General features: G+C 38.5%; 2 protein-coding genes across 5 annotated transcripts in view; one reads left to right on the top strand and one right to left on the bottom strand.

The window, feature by feature from the left end:
* The window catches only part of si:dkey-172j4.3 (diacylglycerol kinase eta), a 78,961-nt gene extending 63,751 nt beyond the window's left edge, over positions 1 to 15,210 (top strand). For all 3 annotated transcript variants that reach the window (XM_044184532.1, XM_044184534.1, XM_044184533.1), the window contains 15 exons: positions 217 to 282; positions 1,755 to 1,926; positions 2,075 to 2,173; positions 2,437 to 2,521; positions 2,654 to 2,761; positions 3,664 to 3,760; positions 3,902 to 4,009; positions 4,197 to 4,310; positions 4,641 to 4,775; positions 5,633 to 5,796; positions 7,811 to 7,916; positions 8,649 to 8,738; positions 9,566 to 9,679; positions 9,888 to 9,999; positions 10,975 to 15,210. In XM_044184532.1, the coding sequence (XP_044040467.1) occupies positions 217 to 282; positions 1,755 to 1,926; positions 2,075 to 2,173; positions 2,437 to 2,521; positions 2,654 to 2,761; positions 3,664 to 3,760; positions 3,902 to 4,009; positions 4,197 to 4,310; positions 4,641 to 4,775; positions 5,633 to 5,796; positions 7,811 to 7,916; positions 8,649 to 8,738; positions 9,566 to 9,679; positions 9,888 to 9,999; positions 10,975 to 11,027 (1,623 nt within the window). In that variant the 3' untranslated portion in view covers positions 11,028 to 15,210. The remainder of the gene's footprint in view (positions 1 to 216; positions 283 to 1,754; positions 1,927 to 2,074; positions 2,174 to 2,436; positions 2,522 to 2,653; positions 2,762 to 3,663; positions 3,761 to 3,901; positions 4,010 to 4,196; positions 4,311 to 4,640; positions 4,776 to 5,632; positions 5,797 to 7,810; positions 7,917 to 8,648; positions 8,739 to 9,565; positions 9,680 to 9,887; positions 10,000 to 10,974) is intronic.
* Positions 14,888 to 25,629, bottom strand: zgc:92429 (uncharacterized protein LOC445063 homolog). 2 transcript variants are annotated; one of them, XM_044184543.1, is made up of 11 exons: positions 25,336 to 25,627; positions 24,434 to 24,483; positions 24,287 to 24,343; positions 22,333 to 22,487; positions 21,936 to 22,039; positions 20,829 to 20,881; positions 19,942 to 20,012; positions 19,300 to 19,402; positions 19,068 to 19,187; positions 17,884 to 17,946; positions 14,888 to 17,641 (listed from the first exon to the last, which is right to left on the bottom strand). In XM_044184543.1, exons 1-11 carry the CDS (start codon positions 25,397 to 25,399, stop codon positions 17,210 to 17,212), a joined length of 1,272 nt encoding a protein of 423 aa, XP_044040478.1. In that variant the 5' UTR covers positions 25,400 to 25,627; the 3' UTR covers positions 14,888 to 17,209. The 2 variants fall into 2 exon arrangements, with proteins under 2 accessions (XP_044040478.1, XP_044040479.1); XM_044184544.1 differs by lacking the exon at positions 17,884 to 17,946 and having other exon boundaries at positions 25,336 to 25,629.
* Positions 25,630 to 27,307: the final 1,678 nt, after the last annotated feature.

Below are 27,307 nucleotides of genomic sequence, written 5' to 3'. Positions count from 1 at the left end.
GCTTCTGCAAATAAAAAACCTCTATGCGCTGTTTATGTATTGATTTTACGCTGTTTTCAGGTGTTACTGCAGCCGCACTTCTGCCTAGCATTGATTTGTATTGTATCTCTTGATTTCCACTCCTCTCATATGATTTTGAAATGAACAAGGGAGCCATATAAACTATAAAAATCTTTTTCTCCCCGTTTCCCTGTGTCTGTCTGTCTCTTCTCCCAGTGTGCATTGCTGAATGAGAAGCTCGATTCCCTCGTCAAGGCCTTAAGTGAGGAAGCGGAGGCCCAGGTAATAACACTACCAATTCTAATCAATATGAAATAGTCATAGCAATCAGTGTAGTCTTACAGCCTGATTAAAATCACAAAACGGTCCAAAACCGTAATACTTAATATCAAGCAGCAGCTGAAGTGGTTTGCACCAAAATGAGATTTGAACAATCTAGAAAAAGTGACAAAATAGTGTGAATGTTTAAGGACAGTGGTCAATAAAATGATAACGCAAGTTACACTGATATAACACTTCAAAGCATTGCCCATGTTTATTCTTGTACAGAAGCTTTGATTCTATATTTACTGTTGAACTGACCAGTATTGGTATGGTTGTCTATGGCAGTGGTTCCCAACCTGTGGGTCAGGTCCCATTAGGGGGTCACATGATACACCTGAGGGGCCACAAGATGATTAACAAGTTAGGAAAGAAAAACAGATATTTGCCACATAAAACTGACATATTTTTTACCTTAGCTTACTTAAAGCTTAAATGCTATGTAGTTGGACCTCTTTAAACAATCTCAGAAAGTAAACATCACTTAGAAATACATAATCTCTGACGAGGAGTCGTGGGGTTGACTTTGCTTTGTTTTTAAGGGTCACAAGTCAGAAATATTACCTTTATCCTGAATTTTGTTCTAAAACAGCATTTTGATTGTTTCCTCTGTTTTCTTGTGCGCCTATGTCCGGATTTATATAATGCTTATTAACCCTTTTTTTTTTTTTTTTTTTTTAAAGGAGAGTTTTGGTGTCACTTGTGCTGTTTCTTAAAAATCTGTGTTTTGAACAGTTTGGCATTAATGTAAAGATGCTTAACAAGGCACAATATGTCTGTTTCCAGTATTGAGCTGATGTTTGCCACACCAAAGAGTTCTTAAATCCCCCCGATCCAACCTGATCTTTTACAGGAGAAGTAGTGAAAACAATGATGGTTTTTCACACATCTTAAGTTTCCTCACATGAGCTAAAAAAGCCTATAGCTTTTTGTGTCTCTGCTCCCTTTGGACTCTTTTATTCACATATTGTTGTCTGTGCTCTAAAAGATATAACGCAGCCCTTTAAAATGTCAGTATGTTGCCTCCTGCTCAATAAAAGGGGAAATGCACTGAATTTTAGCTTTGCATCAAGCATCATTTCATATTTGATAAATAAAATATGGCTACTCCTCAGTTCTGCCTGTAAATGAATATTAACCAGAAACAAGAGGGAGACAAAGGATGTCGTGCTCCTATAAGATTCCACAGAGCAGGAATTATAAAAATGTATGAATGAGGAGACATTTTCTGGTTTAATACTGCTGCTTTAGTGATAATATGCTAATGTTTCTCTTAGAATTCAATAAGTCTCATAGGGGAGTCGGGTTACATCAGGAATTCAACAAAAAGGTTGATTAACAGGAACATGCGAGGCTGTATTGTGCAGATATTATTTTACAGATGTATTATAACAGCAAGAGGATGTTTCCTTTTCTTTTCCCGACACATCCAGGTGGTGCCAGCAGGTTCGGTCCCCAGCCAGGAGAGCGGCGGCTCGAGCCCCAGTCAAAGTGGCGGCGAGTCGGGTTCAGAGGGTAAAACGTACCGGTCCAAGGAGCAGCTGATGCTCAGGGCCAACAGCCTGAAGAAAGCCCTGAGGCAGATCATCGAGCAGGCCGAGAAAGGTAAGAGGAAGGCCTCTCCAGTAACAGCTAGAAATGATTTTATTGTGTTCCTTGTCCCACTATTCCTTTCTTCTTCTTTGGGTATCTTTTTGACACAATCCTGCCTTGATTTTTGTAAACATGAGTGTGCTGTATGTCGTCATTTCAGTGGTGGACGAGCAGAACCGACACACGCAGGTCCAGAGGATGTCGTCCTCGTCCTCCATCAAAAGAGAAAACAGCGAGGAGCTGAAGGATGCTGAGCCACGTAAGTGTCCCTTTAGTCTAAACTCAGCAGGGACGTGCTCCAAAATGCTGTTTGTACATTTTGGCAAAACTACATCAGTATTTTAAAACACTCTTACTACTGCATTTAGTCAGAAAAGGGTTGTAGATGACTCATTCCTTCAAGAATAACACTAAACGTTATTTTGTCTAAAAAACCTTTTGATAATTCCAATTTTACAATGAAACTATATTTGAACATTCTTTTTGGACATTTTTCATGAGACCAATTATGCCTCTGTCCAGGTCAAGGCAGCTTAAGTCCCACCTCCCTAATTGTCCTTGAGAAACCGGAGAGCCTCAACACTGTCACCTTCAGCGAGGAGTCTATGTAAGTCTTTGTGTGCACTCGTCGTTTGTACATCTGCGTCCTTCACATACCAGCTGTGGCTAAATAATGTGCTCGTGTATTAATGTATCGTCACATTTCAATAAACGAGCTACACATTTTCTGTATTTGTAGACAATGTTCAGAGAAGTGTGTGATGAACAACTACTTCGGCATCGGCCTGGACGCCAAGATTTCCCTCGAGTTCAACAACAAGAGAGACGAGCACCCAAAAAAATGCAGGTATGAACACAAACACACACACAACTAATTATCATCTGTTCACAGAGAATTTTATTAAATGATATAACTCAACAAATCTCTTTGCCAACAAGAAATTTAAATGTTGCTCCTGTAAAACTGTATTGTTTCCTGTTACGTGTTTCTCCACCCAAGATCAGCATTGATTTTAATATTCATCACACACATATTTAAAAAATACTTTTACCTTTCCTTTGTTGGAAGTTAAAGATACAAGCCTGTGGACATAAAAACTTTGGGGGGGTGAAGTTAACTATGACTCCCAAGGTGCATTTCGACAAGAAACATCCACTCACAGAGCTTTTTCTGTCATGTGAAAGAAACCTGATAATACAAACTGCCGCTTAAATCAATTCACTTTTGGATTTGGGGTCAGTTTTTGACTTAATTCGACCACTATGGCGTTGTGTTTTGTTTACAAATTCTACAACAAGGTGTTGCATCTCTGACTGGCTTCTTCTCCGTGGCAACAGTGGCCGAGGCTCATGGGTAGCCGTCCGCCAGAACACAATTTCTCAGACACAAAGTTGCAAATAATTAAAACTGGTGACCGTATCATAAACCTATATGTTACATTATGTGGGAGAGTCCTGTGTTTCTATGTTTAGTAACATTGAGGACATAGTTTAAAAAATAAGGTGAAATGTGAATACAGAATGGGGGGAAACACTTCCAGAACCAGCGGCTCCTTCCACTTTGCAACTCTATTCTCGTACTTAATTATATACTCTCATAATTACTGTCCATTTTCTGTCACCAACTACAGTGACTCAGTTTAACCTCACTGATTGATACCATTCTTTGATCAATAAAGTTTTTTTTTATTCTAATGAAAAAAAAAAAAACAGTGTTGATTGGTCCCTTCCTCCTGTCTCATCCCACAGCAGTCGCACCAAGAACATGATGTGGTACGGAGTGCTGGGGACTAAAGAGCTGGTCCAGAAGACGTACAAGAACCTGGAGCAGAGAGTTCAGCTGGAGGTCAGACACACACACACACACACACACACACACACGTCTCTTAAAGAATATGAATGAGGAATGTTTTGGGAAACGAAATGCTATCCGCTGTTTTCCTCTAACATCCTGGGTTTTTCTGCCTTTAACTTCCTCTCTCTTCAGTGTGACGGTGTTCCCATGTCTCTGCCGAGTCTGCAGGGCTTAGCTGTGCTCAACATCCCCAGCTATGCAGGTGGTATCAACTTCTGGGGAGGCACCAAGGAGGATAATGTGAGTGTTGTGAAAGAAGTAGCATAGTGAGCATCTACACCTCCAAAATAAAAATTTTTTTCATCAAAGAAAGGGTATTTCTTGACTTGGCTGATGTAAAAGCTTCATTAAACTGCAGTTTCAGTTAGTTTGAACTGACAGATCTGAAAGTTACAGCATATTGTTTGCTTTCATCTCCTATGTTCAGAACTTTGGCGCTCCGTCATTTGATGATAAGAAGTTGGAGGTGGTGGCGGTGTTTGGCAGCATGCAGATGGCCATGTCCAGGGTCATCAACCTGCAGCACCACCGCATTGCACAGGTAGCACGCAGCACACATCCCTGCATGTAATGGACACACCTTTTTGTAATGACAGTCACAGTCTCAAAGGGTTTCACAACATCCATTTTAATGACAGCATTAAACATTCTGGCTGTATACTCTTAGTCATATTAGATATTCAGCTGATGTTCTTTATTCTTTATTGTCCACCAACGTAGAAAACTGTCTTTGGCCCATCTGGCATTTCAACAGCGACAGTACAAATACTCCATGTAAATACAATATGCTGGTGCTACTCATGTAGGTGCAGGTTTTACCGGACCACATGAAATGCTGACAGCTGCTGTTTTCTGTTCTATTGCGTCTCAGTGCCGCCAGGTGAAAATCACCATCCTCGGGGAGGAGGGGGTTCCTGTGCAGGTGGACGGAGAGGCCTGGATCCAGCCGCCTGGCATCGTCAAGATCGTCCACAAGAACCGAGCGCAGATGCTCACCAGAGACAGAGTAATGAATAATAAAACAATCTAGTTTGATTTTTACATTTTATGAAAATGTGTGTGTGTGTACTGAATTTCCATGTTCCCTGTGCACGTATGAAAAACAACAGTGTTGGCTTGAAATACCCTTCCTTTCATAAATATTGCAGCTGAAAATCCACTCTCAGCTCTCCGGCTTCAGCTCTCTGCCCATGTTGTTGACTCTTTCTATTTCGGGATTTCTTAAATCAAATTCATACCCACTGTTTGTTCTCGCTTCACGCTGCTCAAACCTTTGAGAGCTCTCTTGAGCCAAGCACATATGGGCAGTTTGTTTCCATGGTTTCGCTCCTTAAGTACAGCTGAAAGAGAAGAATGCTGGCTCACTGGTTCGATCCTCCTAAATGTGGCTTTTATTCAGTCAAACGGTGACAGTAATGTTTCAGATGAGAGTTGTCCCCGCTGGGTGCCTGGTTGAGGGATGACTACTGACAGGTTGTTAAATTAAATTCATATCTGGATGTAATAAAACAGCCTTTTCTTTCTTTTTTCCCCCCTAAGTTACCTCAGATTTCTAGATTTTTGTCTTGTATCTTAGTGCAGACATGAGGTAAAGTGCACCTGTGTTTACTGGAACCTCTTCTACCTATTCTTGTGTCTTCATTCAGATTGCTACCTTGAGCATTCACGCACACAGTCCCTGAAGAACCACCTCAAATCAGGTGTCAGGTGGCTCTTGAATTCAATTGCGTTTATAATTTTTCAAGTACCGCCTGAAGCCGACTTTTCTTTACGTGATGTGCTTGTCTTAGTGTTGAAAGGGAACAAACACGCAAGTGATTAAAGACGATAAATGACTCGTCTCTGCTGTTTTTGTATAACCAGGCGTTCGAGAGCACGCTGAAGTCATGGGAGGACAAGAGGAAGATCGACAGCTACCGCGACAACAGGCCCCGCCTCAACTCCCAGCAGTCCATGGAGTACCTGACTGAGGAGGAGTGCGCTCAGGTTCAGCAGCTGGGCATCGTGGCCGACACACTCATCAACAAGTAAGAAGCACTTCACAATTTCTGTGGCATGTACAGGGAGCAGGGTGAGGTGTGAAGTCTTGTTCAAAGATGTTTTGACTTCCAACAAACCCACTTATCTAACTGATGAAGTTCTGAGGTCTGAAATAAGACTTCTGGTGTGCAAGAATGTTTAGTAATTTTGACTTCTAGGACATTTAGACTGGATTTGACTGTAACAGTTAGAACGTTATTGCTGTGGGACGGTGTCTCTTTAACCTTTACGCCGCGCTGCCGTGTGTGTCGATGCATCCTTGTCAATTTGTAAATCGTACAACTTACAAGTTCACCTCAAAGTTGTCACTTTAATGGAAGAAAAAATTACAAATACAAGTGGTTTCATTTCAAACATGATGGACAGCTAGCAAACAATGTACAAGGTTAACTTATATATAATGCATACCTAACATATAATTTCTAATATAATTTTTTTTGTATATTATTCATTCTTTGTTAAGCTACTATTAATGAAAGTCAACACCTCCTGTAGATGTTTCACAATAAAAGCCTACCAGAAACAGGAAGGATTATGCCCTTTTAAATAACTGGAAGGCTTTTAAAGCGAAACATCTGTGCAGGAAGTGTTGCCTTTCATTGACTGGGAACGAAAGAATGGCAAAGGACAAGAAGACGTATTTGAAAGTAATTAGTGGATGTTTTTCGTTAAAGAAACCTCAATGCAGTAGAGTGGAAAGTATGACATGGCTCATGTTGTATAATAATGCTGTGGAAGTGTACATTAATCTGAACCTATCAATTTTTCCCCCAACAAATTAAAATGGGAACAGATGAGAAAACAAAGAGACATCTTACTAAAACATAAAATTGTCTTATAAAGGGGCGGGGGGTTCGGCGTAAAGAAAGGAGTCAGACAACAGGAAGGCAAAGGATCTTGTGATAATCTTGCCTTTAGTTTGTTTTTTGATCCAGCACCTGGAATTTTTATTTGATTTTTTTATTTTTTGGTGTGCGCTCTACACTCTGTCTTCAGAAGCATAAAGGCCTCTAATATCAGCCTGTTTCAAATATGTAAATGCATGGTTGAGAATCTACAGTATTACAGGAATATATTTCTAATACTAGTAGAGATTACTGTGATTGAAGACGCACACTTGGTACATACGACTTGATCACCTCATTTTTTTTTCCAACTTTATGAGTTGATGCAAATTGCAAAAAAACAAACATAATAAAAATCTTGTACAATATACACAAATAGTACATAAATAAAAGCAAACTTATCTGCAACCTTCCTGTTTCATTAACTACATCTGTGTGTGTTGTTGTGTTACGAAGATAAAGGGGTCAATGGGGGAATCTTCTCTACATTTTGGGATTTGTTTATCCCACTGCAATTAGCTTGCTTATTTGCTAAGTTTTTCTCTGTTGCACTGATGAGCCATTTTATTTCTCTTTTCTGCACTTACAAACCATTTGTGTCCCTCTGAGATCTTCTCAGCTCGTCTCAGTTTGTCTAGTTTTGCAAACATGATTGAGAAGATCATAAGAAACCAAATTCCCCTTTCAGGAAGATAAATATTTTAATTACATTTGGAAATTTCTCAGAAGCTATGAAATGGTCATACAGGAGATTTCTTGTGGTCTGAGAAGAGATTAGAAATGGAGAATTTTAGAGCACAATAGAATGCGTGTGATTTTCCACCTACTGCCAACTTGAGAAGACTTACATCGAGCAGTTTGAGAGTCAAAGGGGAGATGTTTGGAGGGCAGATGGAGCCAGAAACAGACAGTCTTAATTAAATCTTTTCAGCTGTGAAGTTTTGGCGTTCACTGGTCATCATGGCAAAGTTTTAATCCAAACATCTACAAATTGAACTCAAAGGTGGCAGAGACGGAGAAAGAAACTGGGCTTTTGTCCCATCAACAGGCTGAGACAACTTGTTGGAATAATCGCCATAATTGTTGCCCTTGCAGCTTGTCAAAATAATAATTACAGCTCTTTCAAGTGTATGATCTTCTCCCTCGTACTCGCCAGGATTCGCGAGGCAGCCAAGACCCACAAGCTGGTGGAGCAGGAGTTGGCTCACGCCGTCAACGCCACAGCCCTGGTGCTCACAGAGGCCAAACTGTCCAGCCCTGAGGTAAGACACCGAGGGGGAGGAAAGGGGAACAGACGGACGGACATATGGCTGATTTGATCGACAAAATGGAGGAGTAAAACATAGAGATTTTGCTTGGGTCTCATGTCAATTTACAGGCTGTTAATTTTGCAGCCTGTTAACCTGAAATGCATCAGTGACGTCACTTCAAGAACACAGCAGGCTTTCCCCTTCGATATTGTGGAGACCCAGAGTGTTCAATATTAAATAAAGAAAGACATAATGAAATAATTATAACAAGGCAAACAGGGCAGAGCCACTTATGTGATTGGCTGCTGCTTTTGTCTGAATAAGCAGACAGCCAATCACCTAAGTGGCTCTGGCTCTTCAGACAGTTTATCTTGATTGACAGGTTAAAAAATAAATGGTCATTAGGAAAAGTAGCGTTGTGAAATAAAAACAAACTTAGGAAAAAGGACATTTGGAAATAAAAACGCAGTTTCATTGTTATATATATTTTCTGTATTTAGTCACATAATTATTAATTTCATAACATCTTATATTCATCTAATGTTGATGTTACATGTTAATAAATGAAGCAGTAGAAAAGGAAATATAATAAATTACTTGTTCTGATATTTTAGTTATGTGCTTACATGTAAACAAACTTGAATAAGTGGACACATATATCATCTGTATCCTCCGCTTCAGGCCATGCAGTAGAATTATTTTATTACATTATTTTATTTACATTTTATTCATTTGTATTTTCAGTGTCTTAGTCGCAGCACGGCGGTGGAAATTGTCAACAGCAGTAAAGTTCTCCAGGCTGAGACGAGGATGCTGCTTGATGGAAAACTACTGGTACAACAATTGCATCCATGTCTTCTCTCTGTTGTTTCCTTTGTTTCCCTCACCTATTCTCTCCACTGTCTGCCTCTGCCGAAGCCATTCAAGCCTTGACATCTCACATTTCAGTATTTTGCCGTCTATTTATTGTATTTGTTCAGTTATTGTTTGCTTTAACTTTATTTACCCTGTTCACAATAGCCCTATATGCAGAAGAGCAAATATGACAACACATGCAAAGCATAACATGATGCATGTAACAATACTGGCGACATTCATTTTTATCCAAATTTATCTTCCTCTCTGTTCTGTTCTTATCTGCTGCTGTCTGCTTTGCTTATTTATAACCCTTTTCAGACTCAACTAATTGGTCTAAACTTTCACTGATTTTATCTTGTGTAATTCTCAGACATTGAATGAACATCCATAAACGTACTTGCAATGAGAGAGATAAGATTAAATGAAACTGTGATGATGAGACACAGGTAAATAAAGCAGCAACAGAATGCATCAGCATAATATGCTAATTACTTTTAGTTTGAAAGAATTTGCAATATGCCCAACTGTTGACAGAATTGCAGGTTAACAGATGTTTAGTGTTTACAAATCTGTGAATTTGCATAATATACACAGGGTGTCAAAATGTACATCATGTTCAAAAGGTAGAAGAGCAGTGCAGATTTTAGCATTTTCAGATTTACAGATGGAGGAAAAATGCCTTCAGGCAAGCTATTGTACATTTTTCTCTATCCCCATGATCAAATATCACATTATGACTAGAAATCGCAGAAGAAATAAACTCTTTTATTACACTGACACCCCCATCTCCTCATCCTCCACAGTCGGAGTCTCCAGAGGAAGAGGAGCTTCGGTCGACTCTGAACAGCCTCAGTGCCGAGCTCCACAAGCTGGACGACATCCACTGGATCTGTCCACTCATGCAGTGCTCCGAGGAGGTGAGGGGGAATGCAGTCTGTGTTTCTGTGTGTGTGAGAGAAAATCCATTGTATAATCACAGTCTATCTAACAACCAACAGAGTGCCATGGTGGCATTGCTGTTGTTCAGTTAGTAGCAGCCTATCTGCCCTGTCAACCGGTCTCGGTCTTGGTGCATTTTCCATGTGCCCAATGATCTACTCTTCTTTTTTTTTTTTTTTTTTGTAGGACTCAATGAGGGGCAGCAGTAAGAGCAGCAGTATGAAGCTGAAGATCATACCCAAGGTGAAGAAGGAGAGAGAGAAGCTCCATAAGCAGAAGTCCAACAGCTCTCTCTCAGGTAAGAGATCAGCACAGAGCCCTGATTCAAAGCTGCAGTCATGCCTCTGTGCCACAGTATACAAACCATATCGGTTCCCTTTGTCTAGAAGATGAAACTACAGTTGAGTTTAGGGATGTCCCTAACTGATCTGCAGGGCGGACTGGGCCCAATCCAGACATTTTATTTATGGATTGGTAACAGCTCTATAGAGCCCCGGCCCTTTTCCGATTCTTTTTCTGTTTGCTGTGGGTTGGCCAGCTGTCAAAAACTTTGTTGTCTTTGTCTAGAAAGAGAAACAACAGTTCAGTGTAGGATGTTCAGGCATTTGTGATTAATATTGGCTGATCCATTTCCGATCCTATATTTGTTTGTTCCTGGTATGATAGCTGTCAAAAACTCCTAATTGTGTTGTGCAATCATGCTTCAGAGCCATAGTATGCAAACCATGAAAGTTCCCTTGGTTGAAAATGAAAAACTACACTTCGGCTTAGGATGTTCAGAGCTGATCTGCGGGATCAGGATCGGGCTGATCCAAGCATGTATTTATGGATTGATTACAGTACATAGAGCAAGATCCTTTTCTGATCCTTTTCTGTTTGCTCTGGGTACATCAGCTGCCAAAACTTAGCTTTCTGTTTGTGACACTATAATCTGAAACTGAAACTGTGCCAAACCACAAACCATTGTGAGCAAGTGAACCATGAAGTTCACAAAATAAATGGCAGCCAGCAGTTTCCATTAATCAAGAGCCAATGATCTTTGAAGGTTGCGTTATCCAGAAGGAGACTTTCTACAAAACAATTAAGTGCACCTACTCTACACTAAAGAAGATGTTGGCAGCCATCTTGGGTCAGGTGTTAATTCAAATCCATTTATTTTGGGGAGGAAGTTTCTTGCCCTCCAGAGAGATTTTACAGCTCCTATTCTCCAAGAGCTGAAATACTAAACCACCCAATTCGTCATTTTCATATTGTTTTTCTCTCTCTCACGCAGGAAATTGGGATATCAAAAGTGGGGCTGGTGAGGCAGATTCCTCAGGCAATTGAAGTCCTACATGGGGTGCTATATTACTGCCCCCCCTGCCCCCTGTTACCCTGACAACCAGGGGTGAGGAGCACCCCTCCTGTTCTCCTCCCCTCTAATCGCGATACCCAGTGGCCTGACAGGGGTGTGAGGAACAAAAGGAAAAACCATTTTCCCAACTTTTATGCTATTTCCTCCCTGTTTTACTTCTTTATCCTCCATTTTGCAGGGAGGATTTTGTTTCGTCTATTTCTTACTTTACGTTTTTTTTGAAGGGGCCTGGCTTTGCATCGCATTGCTTCACCATTGGCGTTCTGCTTTTGGTTCTGTTTACCTGCTTGAGATAGGAAGCCAGCAGCAAATCAGAGGACAAGGGAGGCGTGGAACAGTTGCACGTTCTCGCAGACGTTTTTTTCGACAAAGAATTGTGTTTACGTGGTGCTCTTCTTGCATGTTGAGTGCAGCCATCTTATTTTATATTTATCATAAATTGTTAAAATCTTTTAATTCGTTTCACTCTAACTTTAATTGTTTTATTTCTGAACTTATGAATAGCCTTTAGACTTTGAGTTTTCTCGACTTTCGAAGAATATTTATTTCTTGTTGCTACTGCCATGAGAACTCAAACGGCAACAAATCAGCAAAATGAACAAACTGAAACATCTCAACCTTATCGTCTACTGAACTGGGGAATATCTTAAATGTTGCAAAAAATGTACTGAGGAATGTACTTGTGTGGACTTGTATTAACCTGTGAATAATGATAATGTTAAATGATAAATCATATTAGATTTCACAAAGGTTCTACTGTTGTGGTTCTAAAGTGGTTCTTAATAGGCTGTTGTCTGACTTGTGTTATCCGAGGCTATGCAGTCACGCTGCAAAAATAATGTTCTTTATGATGAGTCATTTCATCTGGAATTCAGCCTTATGAAAAGATCAGACTCTGGGATTTACAGTACGGTACACCACTCATTTATTATCAAGGTCTAAAATGTCACTTCTCAAAAATCTCATCCACGCTGCGTTTTTTCACTTGTTTTCAGAACCATTTTGAGGTACAGTACCGGATGAAATGACTCCATAAGTCAGATTTTTTTGGCAGTGTATGGTGAAGGTGTTTCCACAAGGAGGAAGCATCAAAGACAAATTAACAAAACATTACAGCTATTCAGTATATTACTCCTACTTTGCCATACTCCTGGTTGTATATGTAATATAAGAGTCAGTGGATTATTGATTTTGCCTTGTCAGTGGTTAAAAGCTATTATTATCATCATTATTATTATTATTATTATTATTATTATTATTATTATTATTATTACAAATATATATATCTATTTTTTTGTATATCTTATTTTCCCAATGGTAATGTTTGAAGCTGTCCCGGCTTTGCTGCTTCCCCCTTTGACAAACTCCTTGGCCACTGTGCATATAATCGAAGCCAATTAATGCTGTTCTGTGTGTCCCTGCATGCATACTTAGCCTTCCTTCGCCTCACAGTGAGGGCAGAAGTTGCCTCAAAATAGGGAATTTTAGCTTGTTTATTTTTTGTTTTAACCTGCTTACTGCACTAGATGGTCTGAGTTTTACTGAGAGAACACTTATTTAGCAAAAAAAAAACAACACACTTATCTGTGATGTACAAACTTCAAGAGGGTGTATTGATTTACACCCTATCTATCCACAGGGTTCTCCAAGCAGATAGATATAACACACACCAAGATTTCATGTATGTGATTTATTATTTGAAAATTAGCTACGGCTAAAGCAAGTACGTGAAATGATCTTGGATACATGTGTTGCTGTTCAGAAATGGCTAAAATAGACGTTTACAAGTTCTTGAGGCAACTTCTACTCAGGTTTTACAGTAATGTTCTTGATAGGAATGCTCAGACATTTTGGGAAATTCGCTTATTTGCTGTTACAGCAAGATAGACAAGGTTAATATGTTTTTCATCTCAGTGCACTCAGTAACGGGAGAGCTCCCAGACGTGCTTAGCAAAAAAAAAAAAAGCAAAAAAACCTAAGAATTGGTAAATATTCACCATCAAAAGTAATATACGCCTTCCAGCAACTTCCAAAAGGTGTTATTTACGTGTATCTTATTAGCTAGCAAATTAGCTACCAAGAAATCCAAGAGTCAGCTGGGGTTTTATGACGACAGGATTTCTGAGAGGCTGTACTATATGCAGTCAAGAAAAAGCTCCAATGTATAACCCAATTGCTTGGTAACATTTTCTTTTACTAAAGGCGTTAAATATACACACAGTAGATTAGTAGCAGTAGAATTTTTACAATTGTTGGAGTTTTTATGGAATTAGGCAAGCTGTTACTCCTGCTTCCAGTGCTTTGTCATAAGGACAGATGAATTTTACGTAGTTCCTCTCATATAACGCTCTATAAGACAGCCAAACTACGAATTTCTTAAAATGTCAAGAGTATTATTTTAAAAGTTTTAACTGCCAGGATGTAATGAGGAAGTAATGTTCACTAGTCTAGATTAAACCTGTGTCAAATACGAGCTACAAATGTTCAGAAGCTGTGCTGTCCCACAGGTGGAGTTAACTACATCATGTAAAGGTACTATGACGAACCACAGAAAAGTATTTATTTTCATGATACACAACTTACCTAAACTTGTTTTGTTGTGATGCAACTCCACCACTTTCAAAACTACCAAAATGGGGCAAAACATAAACGTTAACACTTTGATTCACGTCTGATCAAGACAGACAAAAACAGATGTTTTTCGAGCTTTAACTTGGATATTACATCCACGAACAAGGCTGTAAACCATTTCTGTGCTTTTTCCCCAGTCATGTAAATGGTTGCTCCTTGATTTTCTCAGTTATTTACACGTTTATTGAACTAACCCAAACTAACCCTTGATAGGGCAGAGTTACTGTGAGGCGTTGTAGATGTTCAGCTCTGGTAGGATTGTGCTACTGTATCCATAATGTGCCAGCTATACGCTCTACACCTTAGAGGCTTTAGTGGTGTTGTGCCAAGTTTGTACTGAGTTCAGTGGGTTGTGAGACCTACAAGGTGTGTGAGAGTGCGTGAGCTTCAGATGCGAACGTCATTGTATGTTGTACATTTCAAAGTTTACTGTATCTTGCCTTGCACTTTACAAAGAAGCAAACTTAATGGGGGGAAAAAAGACATTTGTGTGCATGTGCGCGTGTGTGTTTAAGATTCCGAGTGTTTGAGTGTTTTTTTTAATTGATTTGATGAGAAAAAAAAAATCTTTTATGATAAATGTATACGGACAAAAGTGTGTTGATAAAATGTAATATATCTAACCAAACGCAAAAGAACGATAAATATATAGAGATGTATACACAAATGTTTATTACATCAGTGGTTGTACAATTACTCCTACAGCAGCTTGAGATCTCCCATTTAACGCCAATGTTATTATATGTGATTGTGTGTCATTCCACTGCCACAGCAATGCCACTGAAATGTCTTTCCGATGTTATACCAATTGGTATTGAAATAGTATTCTAAAAATTTAACCGATATTAAAGTTATTCTAACTTTAAGCCAAAGTTATTGGAATTCTCCAGTGTTATCACAGACTACTGATGAATCGTTTACACAAAAAAAGAGATGTCATATTCAGCCTACGTTTAGCCAATATTTGGGTGAACTTTTTGTGTATAATTTTTAAATTGTAACATCTATTGAGAAAGTCTAAACCTTATGCTTTAAGTAGCATTTGTTGTGCCCAGATTGGGGAGCACACATTTGTGGAAGCCATTTTGGGATATAAAAAAAAAAAAAGTTGCCTTTGTTTGGTCTTTTAACCAAGGATTTCATTTTTATTTTTTTTTCCCTTTTTTTAAAAGAATCATAATTTGTCTCTTTTTTAGTTACAGAGTGTTAATTTTTTGACTGAAACTCTTCAAGGAGTTACATGGAACTGAGAAGAAAAATGAGCTGAGAAACTGAAATGAACCCACAGATTACAAACACCCCACCATGTTTCTGCAACAGTATTCCATAGACAACATTTGTGAACACACCCCCTGATCTGAACAGCCTATATATTGAGACTGTGTGCGCAATGCTGGAAGCCAGACTAGATGTTGCACGACCTTGTACATTGCGAGGTGTTTTATTGTGTTATCGTGTGCAGTGTGTAACGAAGACAAAGTCAGCGCAAACCTTTGGAGATTAAATGAATTATTGAAGTGTGAAGCTGTGTTGACGATTATTAAACTGTTAAAGGTACGGTCACAATACACTTCTGTGTCCCGCTCTCAGCCCTGAAAATAGATATTAAATTGAATGATTACATACTTAAACAGTGTATCACAGCAACACTACAGTAGTGTGATAATGTACTAAATATAATGATTAAACGCACTACAATATCTTCATTTCCAAATACAGTGACCTAGTGGATGTCCAGTAGAAACACTGATGCAAAGTTGAACAAAGGTACGCACGCTTGAATTAGTCTTCAATAGAAGTGAACTGGAGACGGAGCAAATATTTGCAGGACGGAAATGTAACGTGACTGTACCTTTTTATTCAATGATGTTCGGTAAATTGCAGGTGTTAAGTGCTGAAATCTTACTTTTCTTTTTGGTGTGTTCAGTCTTTGTTTACCTTGCAGGTGGAGAGAAAAGTAAAGGCCTCAATACGCTTCAAACGAACTAGGTTGTACAGCTGACTATGTCTACAGGTAGACGTGTTTATAGCTGTTATTTATTGGCCACACAGAGACATTCTACTGCCTCTTCAATCTCTCTCAAAGAGAATTTTGCGGGTCTTGGTCATCTCGACTTGATGAATCATACAATTGCGCTTTCAGATAGCCTCTCCTCAAAGGTGTTCCTGGTGCTGCACTAAGTTGTACATGCGAAAAGTGACAAAATAGTTGTGTGCGCGTTAAGGGGTTACGGTGTAGCTATCGATATTATACGCACATAGCCGTCGTAGCTGAAGTGAGCCTCTCAAAAAAAGTGTAACTATACGTAAGGGCTGCGACGGCTACAGAGGTACTGCATGAGGACAGCAAGAAGTTAGTGGATAGCGAGACAAAGTTAGGAAAGTTGACGACTCAGACGTCTTCACTTTTTCAGTAACACAGATCTAACCTTCTCACCGCGATCTGTCACAATGAATGATTGAACGTGCAGCGATTGCATGGCAGAAGTTTCCAATTCAGTAATGAGACAAGGCGAAATAGAAGTTACCTGGATGTCACTCCCGTTCTATAAGCGCATGCGTAGACCACCGTCACACTATCACAAAGTAAAAGAAAGTAAAACAGTTACAGTGGGGAATATAATTAACACACGATACAGCCTGATCACGAACTATGCATCTGTCTAGTGTTGCGGCTCTACGACCATTGGGTGAAATCAGACACTCAACTATAAATCAAAACCTACACCACAAGACTCCCGTTAATCCATCAAGTATAAATCAACCTTTTAGATGATCCAACAAATACTTTATTTGAAGCATACTCAGGTGTTAAGACTACAATCTTTGGTTGTAAGAACTAACCATGCTTGTTCTAAACAATCACACCACATACTGTATCTTTCTTTGGCCGTAGTAAAGCTAGTCAGTGAGTAATACAGTGTAGGTTGTTTGCAGATGCACAATAGCCTTATTAGTGAAAACCATGCATGGAAGTATAATTTCAGCATGACTAATAAGCTAAAGTGTTTTGTTTACAGCTGCAGCCTAAAACACCAGTGGATGCTTTAAATGGATCATTAATCTTTCTACTTAAAATGCAGTGTGACGTGTGATGAATACTCTTTATACCATTGATCCAGCCATTTGTGTTGATTTGAAACAGCCTTTGAAACAGTCATTGAAAAGTCTTTATTTCGTGTATTGAAGTTGCATCCAGTTGTGTGTGTGTATATATATTTTAAGAAAAAAAAACCTCAAGCATTATAATTAAATATAAAATAAAGGATTCAGTGTGTTTGTCAACCAAAAATGCAAGCAACTTGTTACTAACTGCTTCAAGAGAATCGACCCCTTAAATTTCCCCCGAACTTAGAAAGTACCACATTTCATTTGGATTTGTAGCTTCAAAACAATTTGGAATCTAGTTATTTCAGAAATAAACACTTCATTTGCTTAATTACAAAAATCTCTTTCAATTAAACTTTTTTCTACCTTTGCTAATGCAAATCAGACCCAATCTTCACCTTGTTTTTCTGAGGAGTTACTCAAGATTTGGCATGTCTTCGTATGCTCCGTCTTCCTCCTGCCTTCTCTGCTCCTCCAGCTTCTTCCTCTCCTCCTCTGCCCTCTTCCTCTCTTCCATCGCCCTCTTCATCTCCTCCTCCACCTCCTTCCTCTTTAAATTCTGCATCTCTTCCTCTTTCTTCTTCTGCTCGTCTTTGTCCTTCACCTCCTGCGTTTTATTCTCTGACGTGCTGTAGGCCCAATCCTCGTCCGAGTCGCTGATGTCGTCGTCGTCAATGTCCCATTCAGGCTGATATAATGCTGTGGTTTCGGTGTCCTCTACGGGCTCGGGCTCAGGTTTGTAGTTGGGGTCCTCCAGCTTGCCCCAGGCCACCTGGTCGGCCTTGCGGAGAGTGATCTCCACTTTGGATGGGACCATGTAGACCGAGCTCTGCTTGACATTGATCACCTGAAGGTAAGAGAAATCAAAGAAAAGAGTTGCATGTACAGGATTGATGAAATGTTTCTTTATATTCAGCCATCACCAAGTGGGATCAGATAACTGTTCAGTGTGAGAAAAATGAGCATCAGTATCTTGAAGCCAAACAAAAATGGCACTTGATTTCAGAGAGTACGTGACTGTATTAGCAACAGCTGAGCTAATCTCACCCCACTGGCAGATGGATTTAGACGTGTTCAGCAGGTACTCACGCCCCAGAGGTGGAAGTCTCTCTTGAAAATCTTATTGTCCTCAAACTGGATTTGACATGAGAGCTAAAGAGAACAAGGAAGATGAATGAGGTGAATTTTTTAATTTAATGCATAAATGTGTGCATTGTTGACCTTTCAAAGCAGACTGTGAGGTATATTATTGTTTCTTGTATGGTAGTTGCATGGTTGTATTTTAAGTCAGACTAAATATTTTTGGTTCTCAGGTCTTTCTTGAAAGAGATCTTAATCTCAGTGACAGTTTCTGATTAAGTTACTTGTCTGCTGTAAATTGAGAACACTAAGAGTTTGATGTATTAGCTTAAGCTAAGTTGTTTTTATTAATAGATGTTTGTCTTTTACGCTAGTACCAACTTTCTATTTAGCTAGCTTTAGCTTACTTCTGCTAACTTTATTAATAAATGCCTCAAGGTAAAATGTTGCTAAAGTTAAACTTATATATTTTATATATTTTTTTATGTATAAAAGTCATTAGAACTTTCCACTTTCTGATAAGGCACCATTTATAAATAAAGAGTGTATAGCTGTAACTAATGGCATTATAATATGATTAAACAGTATTTCTTTATGGAAACCATCAAATATGAACCATTAATAATATTTGAATAGTGTATTATGTGTAAGATGTCTTGTACCAAGACACTTGCTCTGTCTTCTTAGCTAGCTCTACAGCTCATCAGGAAGACCGTGTTGATGGACCGTTTGACCCCTGACCTTGTGGGAAAGGTTTGCAGAGCATCTGGAACGAATCTATTTATTTATTAACATTTAACTCCAGACTTATTAGAAAGTGCGAAGCTCATTAGCAATCACAGAATTTCACCAACATGCATAACACAAATATTGTAAAATAGAAACGATAAACAGCAGCCAGTGGGATTGTTCAGTTTGGCAATCCAAAGCTCCTTATTAATGACTTCTAACTGATCTGAAAAGCCTTAGTAAATGATTTATTAAACATTAATAAAGCCATTAGTGACTACCTGTAAATAGATTATAAAGAGTGCCTTATTAAAAAGTCCTTAAACTTATTGTGTATTTTTATGACGAGCTACAGTAAGTGTTTTCAGATTGATGTCACATTCACAACGGTCTTTGCAAAAGTTAAATATATATCAACTTGGTATTGAATATAGAGTTTACCAATGCATGTGTGTAAAACTCACCACTGTCTGGTTGGCCTCTATGAAGGAAAGTTCCGGGTTTGCTTTCTTGGCGTAAATCGTTACAACAACATTATTTCCCGTCTGGTGCCAGTCATGTCGACACGCCACCTTCTTCTTGTCCTGTAAACACAAAGTTCAGTCATAAAGAAACAGATTGGATATTTCAGTTTTTCTAACACATTTATTGTAGGGCTGTTTTATTAAACTAATTCCCCCCAGGTGGTGTATGTACCTGCTTTGGGATCCAGCAGTGTTTCCCTGTGGAGCAGCCCTTCTGGTCAAGGAAAGCGTTGAAATCTACTGTCTTTATGCAGCAGCAGCTCCAGTACTTATACCTAGACAAAACAAATTGTCGCAGGTTAGAAACACAGTTTGTAACATCTGCGTCATTCAGGAAATGGACAATCTGACAGATTTTCATATAATGATACAAATTCAACAAGCAGCAGTTTTAACAAATTAATGAAGAAAATTAAAAGCTATGGGTGAAGAGCCTTGCTCAACGGCTCCATAGGAGTAACTTGTGAGGGAGCTGAGAGTGATGCTCATATACTTCATGTGATTCAAAGAGCAGCTGCAGTTCAATTTACTTCTAAAGTCTGTTTGCAATGTGGCAGATTTGTTTTTAATTACTGATCTGCCTTATTTATATTTGAGCTTTTATGCTTCTTGCTTTGCTTACATGGCCTTCAGTTTTGTTTTACATTTCTCCTTTGTAGAAGCGGTCTAATTATGGTTTGAAAAGAGAGTTATGCAAATAAAGAAAGATTGTAATTATGATTATGATGATTATTATTATGCATATTGCCTTTGTAATGTCCAGAATAAAGAACTGGAAACATGCAGCAGTAATTTTTAACTCTTTGTGTCTTACCCCTCGTGGAAGACGGGAGCTCCGGGGTGGTGGGTGCAGACCTCCATGTCTGTCTCTGGGCCTTGATAGACCTAAACACACAAACACAATGCTAACAATCACAGTGTGAAGATCAATGTAACAGTGTACAGTTTCTCCTCACGCCTCTGGTCACCAGTCTGAATGCTTGTGTTTCGCAATCGTGGGGATGGGTGCCCAAGTGGGGTCATTTGTTCCGCAGACAGGGTCACAAAAGATTTAAAAGGTTTCTTAATCACCTTCTTATTATCAGCAGTGGGAAAAACATTTTCTGCCAAGTTAAAACAGTTTTGATTATTTTACTTTAAAGATTTCCTGATGAAGCTGATTAACTGAGTTTTTGAGTGAAAGCATTTAGTAAAACCTAACTGAGTTTTTCCAAACTTAAACTTTGATTGTTGCTTATGTAGTGGAGTAAATATTACAGTATTAACTTCTGAAATGTGATGGAGCTGAAGTAAAATGTAACGTAAAGTACAAGTATTTTAAAATTGCATTTAACTACAGTACTTGATTAAATGTAATTAATTATGGTTCACCACTGAAGTCATATTTTGGGAAAACAAAAATAGGAGGCCAAAACAGGTTGGAAAAGTGAAGTATAGTGACAGGTCATATGTTGTTACCTGTCATGTCCACTAGATGGAGCCCACTAGATGTACAAGAATGATAAAGCACTGAAGCACAGCAATACTACTGAGCAACTTGTGCTTCTGTGTGTGTGTGTGTGTGTGCAGGCAGCTCTTGTCGGTGTGGGTGAGGAATTTGTCGGCTTTTGCTGATGTCAGATAGTCGACTATTTTGGGGCGCAGCAGAAGTGCCAGACAAGTTGCCAAACAAACACTCATAAATGATAAAGAGACACCCACTGTTTTGCATCCTGTGTTCTTGCATCGGGTCCCGGGCATGACTGTCTGACTCTCTGTCGCAAGAGAAAGACAAAAAGATAGGTGAGATAAGGAAATCAGGACCGAGTCACTCACTGTAAAAATATCTTATCACGTCAGTTTTGTCTGCACAAAAACAAGTGAAAAACTCCACCAGTGTTGCAAGAATAGCTCAACATGTTTCCAGTGCAAATCAATTTGTTTCAAGAACTGAATAATAAGTTTATTTTACTATATACATTCCACAATAAATTGTACAAAATATAAACTGTTGTTGAATTATGCATCAAACTTACACCAACACACATTTACTCCTTTCTAGATAGACAAATAATAATAATAATAATAGACAAATAAACTTGTTTCAAGTATTGTCTAATATCAAATTTCATTTTTCTTCTTTCTAGTGCTTATTTTTTCTAGTTTTGCGATGCAGACACCCAGTTTCAGTTTTGTATTGGAAACAGGTTCAAATATTTCCCCTGCACTGAGATGTTTTGTATCACAAGACATTTTTTGCACATATTTCCAAAAAACTCAACTGTTTGTTGAATTGTTGCATTACACAAACACACACACACACTTACCCCTGAACACACATGCATGAGCAAACACAAAACAAAAGTATAGGCAGAAATGCCTATTTCATAAATGTAGATAATGCAAATGCACACACATAAACTGCAAACAAATCACACCCTTAAGTCATTTCTGTAATAGAACTTTAATATTGCAACTGTAACTGTCTCTAGTTAAAATTTTCTTGTAACAAGTTCAAAAACCTGAGTGCAGTATGTATATTTTAACATGTTTTCAATACAAATCAACTTATTTCAAGTACGTTCTAATATAAAGTTAAATTTTTCTTGATTCTAGTGCTGCAACTGCCTTATTTCTTCTTGTTTCAAGATACACTCTTTCTTGAAACAAATTGAATAAGATTGTGATTTTTTTAAGTGTACAAGTAAGCGATGTGTTCAGGAACAGCACAAAAGAAAAAAATGCCGCAATAGTTAATTTTGAAATGGAAAAATAGGTCATTTTACACCTAAAGGCATCTCTATCAAACACACACATGCACACACTGACCTTTCAATTCTTTCTCAGCTCTCTTGCTGATGTCCAGTGTCTCCAGCACCTGAGCCAGCGATGCAGACACTTTGTGGGGCAGCTTGATTTTGGGCTTGTCTGAACTGCACACAGACATGTTCATGTTAACACAAAAATGCATGCTGGGAAATGAACACACAAGCTCAGATACACACAGAGGTATCAGTACAACCCTGCAGACTGATATTTGGTGTTAGCCATTAAATGATTTATTCCAGGAATGCTGCAGGTGACCTCATCCTGACCTGAAGTAGCTGCATGCATATGAGTAACAGAGAGGTTTATGCAAAAAGACAAATTCCAGTTATCTTATGCAAATTAGAAAAAGAATAATATTGTTAGAAATGAGAGCTGCATGTGAATTACAAACACACACCTGGGTCTCTCTTTCTGCAGTTTCTCAGCAGATTTGGGTCCTTGGTAGATTATCTCTTGGTCATTGGTGTGTTTGATCTCGCCCTTATCTGATGACACCTCTGGCCGCAAAGGCTCCTGGGGCTTCTCGTTGCTGTGGCGCCCACGTGTGCAGCCCTACGTTCAAAGTAGAGTGGTCACCTCAGTCTGGTTTTATGAGGAAAATCTGCACACAATCTGAAACTTCAAATATTATTTCTCTTCTCACTGGAACTTAATTGTAGTAACTGTGTCCTATATAATCCTTCACAAAGGAAAATGTAGCTGCTGCTGCTTACTGCACCGTATGGTACCTTACTGTGTGTGTCTTAGTAACAATAGTCAGGTGCCCATATGAATATTGAGACAGTTTTTGCTTTCTTTAATTATTCCTGTTAATACTGGCTATTAAAAGATCCCTTCCTAATGCACTTTAAATGTAAGTCATGTAGGACACAATCCACAGTCCTCATTTTGACTTTACATAAACATTGGAATGTATTTTTACACAAAATGGGGACTGTGGATATTGTCTCCGATTACTTACATTGAAATTTCTTTAGAAAGGGATGTTTTAATGTCCTGTATGAACAGGAGGAACGATTACAGCGAGCAAAACCTGTTTCAATGTTATATGTCATATGGCCACCTGACTATTGTTTTAAGACAGATTTGAAAAAATGCGAACCTATCCTTTAAAGTCAGGAGGAATGTAATTAATTTCTGATTCAAACTGTAGGAAAGTCATGAACAATTATTAATGGATTACTTTTCTGGGTAACTTCCTGCTCACATCTCTGGCTAGTCCTGTATTTATTTATTTACATAAAAAAAATTTTCCACTAATGTCTTTCACTAATACACTTTAAAAATAACCTTGTACAACATAACAAATCATATCCACAAATGCAAGACCAACCTTTTCAACATTAAATTAATAAATACAGACAATAGAAGTATATTGATACCTTGTCTTGTTTTTAGTTTGGAGAATTTACATAAGCATTTTTATTTACCATTACAAACTGCTGTGTCTTTTAACATGCATGTGATTAAGTTATTAACAGAAAATAGTCAAATAAGAAACACCTCCTGTTTGGCAAATAATTTGGTGGTAATTAGAACATATTCAGCAGTCGCCTATTTATGATAATTTCACCTCATAAATCATGACGCACGTCTCTCCCCTACATGATAGTACTTAAGAAGCTTTCAATAATAAAAAGTATCAGTATTCATACTTAATTACATTACCCTGGTTTTACTTGGTATCAGATTGAAACAAAATATTGTGTTATCGCCCACCTTTAACTTTGAGTGCATTTTACATGAGATACTTTTTTATCAGTGGTGGAAGAAGTACTCAGGTCTTTTACTTAAGTAAAAGTACCACAGTGCAGTAAATACTTTGTTACAAGTCAACGTCCTGCATTCAAAACTTTACTTAAGAAAAAGTACAAGAGTATTAGCATCAAAATATACCTAAAGTACAAAAAGTAAAGGTATTCATTATGCAGAGTGGACCATTTCAGAATTCTATATATTATATTATTGGATTACAGTTATTGATGCATTAACATATACATCACACATATAAATGACTTTATATACCGCTGGGTAGCTTATGTTTGATATTTGCCTCTGAATCGTAGTGGAGTAGAAGTATAAAGTACCTCAAAATTTAACTTGAGTAAATGTACTCAGTTACTTTCCACCACTGCTTTTTACACCACAAGTTTTACTTCCACTTCCACACAGGAACTGAATATTTTAACCTGTGTGTGTGTGTATAAATATATATATATTTACATTTCACTGAGATCTAATTTATACAGAAACCTTAGAGAAGCTCTGTTCCAACCAACTACACATATATTTACAGAATCTTGAATTTTCTGCAGATGCTAACAGACTGTTTGACCCTGAGCTGCTGTTACCTTGATGGAGAGAAACTCTGAGAAGTCTGTTGTCCTTTTCTTACAGCAGGACCAACCCTGGAGAAAGGCACACAATCAAACATGTGATTTTTATCCAGCTAAATAAAAGTGTTGTTGTGTATTTGTGTACTTATTTATTAGTTTTACCTTCAGAGCATCGTGGAAGATGGGGACACCTGGATGGAAGAGGCAGGAATCTTTTGGAGGAAAAAGAAAAACACTGTCAGTCTGTTTATGGACACACAGTCAGCAGGGTGTACCAGCTGTTCATGGACACTAGAGTTGAGAGGTAGCGTCCCATAAAAGGAAGTTGGTTGCTAGAAAGATAGCTGTCTCATGCTTTCAGATACACGTGGCCTACTGTACATACTAGGCTAGCTCAAAATGTCCTCCTCTCAAACACACACAGCATATATGACAATGAGGACACAACTTCTTTGACGTCACACAAACAAACATTTGGTTTATCCAGCTTTTGCCAGTAAACCCAGACCATAAATCTGGTTTCTTATCCACCTCTTGTGTTCAGTTACTTTAAACACTCAAATTGATCCCTTCTCACTTGCACTGTATAGATCTTGTCTTTTTGTAATGAATTTAATTTGTATATTAGGACCAACAAACACCAATAAGTCTGGTCACAAGGGCATACTTTCAAAATAAATGCAGACATAAACTCAATCTCAGACTGAAATATTGTTAGTGGTGGTTAAATGCCATTTGGAAAAGTTGCCTGTTTGTAAAGTCTGAATACAATTTCACTTTTTTCAAGGAACTAAGCAAATTTCAGCTTGCTGGTGATGTATTTTTAAACTGTTGCAGGTTTTGAATGTGTATTTTAGCTACAAAACTGAGTAAATTGAACCTCATCTAATGAAATCCAAACAAATCTGTACACCAACATCACCTCATGAAATTTCATACAGACTGACTTTCACTGAGGCTTCATGTCCTTGATGACCAAAATATTGAACCAGCCAAGAGACTCAGACTAGACCAAGTATTTAAATTAAAAGCACAGATACAGAAAGAAACAGGCAGGATCTTACCAGCCTTGTTCTTGTCAGCGTCAAACTTCAGTCCACAGCCTTTGTTGTAGCACAGCAATGCCATGTTGGCCTGTTGGTTTGTGTGACTTCTTCTTCACTCTACAGTCTGTCGGTTTCTTATTAAAATATCTTCCTCCAACCTGGCAGTCTCTCCTGGTATTAAAGCTGTGGTCAGGCCTCCAGAAGTTTCCCCGGTGGGATTCAGAAGAGGTGATCGCCTTCTGGAGAGATCAGAAAGAGAGAGGGGGGTCTTCTCTCTCTTTCGCTGGTTTGGGCCTGGCTGAATGAAAGATAAAAATAGTAGCCCACCTCCCTCCTCTCTTCCCCCTCTCAGTTTACAGCTGTCAAAACTTATCTGAAGGTGGGGGTTGACGTTCCTCCTGGTGAGCGTCAGCTGTCACAAACAGGCCTGCTGTGGCCTGGCAGCCGCCACAATAGGTCTGACAACTTATGGATTTCTGTCACTTTTTCTCACTGGATCCACTGCAGTGAGGACAAATCATGGGTTTATTTTCCCAGGAGGAGCAGCCTGTACCTGTTAAAAATGTAGCTTAGAAAAACAAAAGCATCTTAATTTCAGCATTTGCAATGCCAAATTTGTGCCAAATTTACTTAATAATTTTAGGAAAAAGCCTGATTATGGCCCAATTTGGAGAGCTAAAATATTTTGCAATGATTAGAGCCAAATAGATATACAAATACGACACCCATATGTTGAAACAGGAAAGGGCCTTCCCCAAACTCTTGCCACAAAGTAAAAGGCACACTAAAATATCTAATGACTTAACATTTCCCTTAACTGGAACAAAGAGGCCAAACCATGAAAACCAGCCCCAAAGTAAGTACACAAAAGTGGAAAATGGTGTCCACATACTTTTGGCCATGCAGACAAGCGTATACTTGCACACTTACACAGTAACACCTCTGAAATGTCCCATATTCCCCACAACAGTGGTAAAACTTCTTACCGCTCATTTCCAGTGCATAGTTACTGTTTTGTTGTTTTGTATACACCTGTATATATACACCTATTCATCTCTGCTTGCTGTGACATGTTGACCTAAAACACTTCTGCCAGTCTGGTCTGACTCTGGTCTGTTACTACAGCAACTTCAGCGCTCCCACGGTGAGGGATTAAAAAGCAGGTTCCCACCTCCTGACTCCCACTGAGCTCTGAATAATGAAACTGTTTGTGTACATTTGTTCCACAATCACATCAAGCGGCTCTCACGGATGCCAGGGGGTGATGTATTTGGTCGTATTTCAGGGTTTTTGACTAAATGGTCCTGGGTAAGAAATATATCACTCAAAATGAACCGTGGCTGACAAACAGCAGTGTTTTGTCTTTAGTGAATAATTTATTGTCAAACCACCTGCAGTCGCTGCATGGCAATTTGTCTCTCTGTGCCCAGGATGAAAGATTTATTGGTACAAAACTACACAAAAACCCAACATATAAAACACCGTTCTGCTACATGTTAAGCCTTTATTACTGATAAAAACATTCAGTCACATAATTTAACAACTATAATTATTACTCCTGTCTACAGCTACAGAATGACTGATTCCTCTTAAGAGAGCTGTTAGAGCAGTATACATGTTATGTAGATGTCAGGTTTGGGCATTAATGTCACTTTTTAACAGCTAATTTTAACAACACACCAGTGTCTGACCAATATTTTTGATAACAATATATCTGCCTATATTTGTTTTTTGTGTGTTTGAGTTTTTTTTATGTAAACAAAAATGTTTTGGGGTTATTAAAACTTGTTCCGCTGAAAGTAACAGTAGGAAAGAAGCTAACAGTGAAGATTTAGAACAGCAAACTTCACTGAAAGCTGTTTAAAACGACAACAAATATATGTTAAACTCAAAAGATTAGTTTGACATTTTGGGAAATGTGCTTTTTAGCTTTCTTGCAGAGAGTTAGACAAGAAAATTAATGCTACTCTCATTATTTGTTTGGTGAAAG

This window comes from Siniperca chuatsi, linkage group LG22 (assembly GCF_020085105.1).
Source record: "Siniperca chuatsi isolate FFG_IHB_CAS linkage group LG22, ASM2008510v1, whole genome shotgun sequence".
Lineage (NCBI taxonomy): Eukaryota > Metazoa > Chordata > Actinopteri > Centrarchiformes > Sinipercidae > Siniperca > Siniperca chuatsi.
Note: the sequence above shows the minus strand (reverse complement) of the source record. Positions and strands in the feature narration are given on the sequence as shown.

Coding starts and splice junctions, on each gene's coding strand:
- zgc:92429 (XM_044184543.1), bottom strand. CDS start 25,399: ATGGCATTGCTGTGCTACAACAAAGGCTGTGGACTGAAGTTTGACGCT. Junction 24,344..24,433: donor TCTTCCACGATGCTCTGAAG/GTAAAACTAATA, acceptor GCCTTTCTCCAG/GGTTGGTCCTGCTGTAAGAA. Junction 20,013..20,828: donor AGAACACAGGATGCAAAACA/GTGGGTGTCTCT, acceptor TTGTGTGTTTAG/GTCTATCAAGGCCCAGAGAC.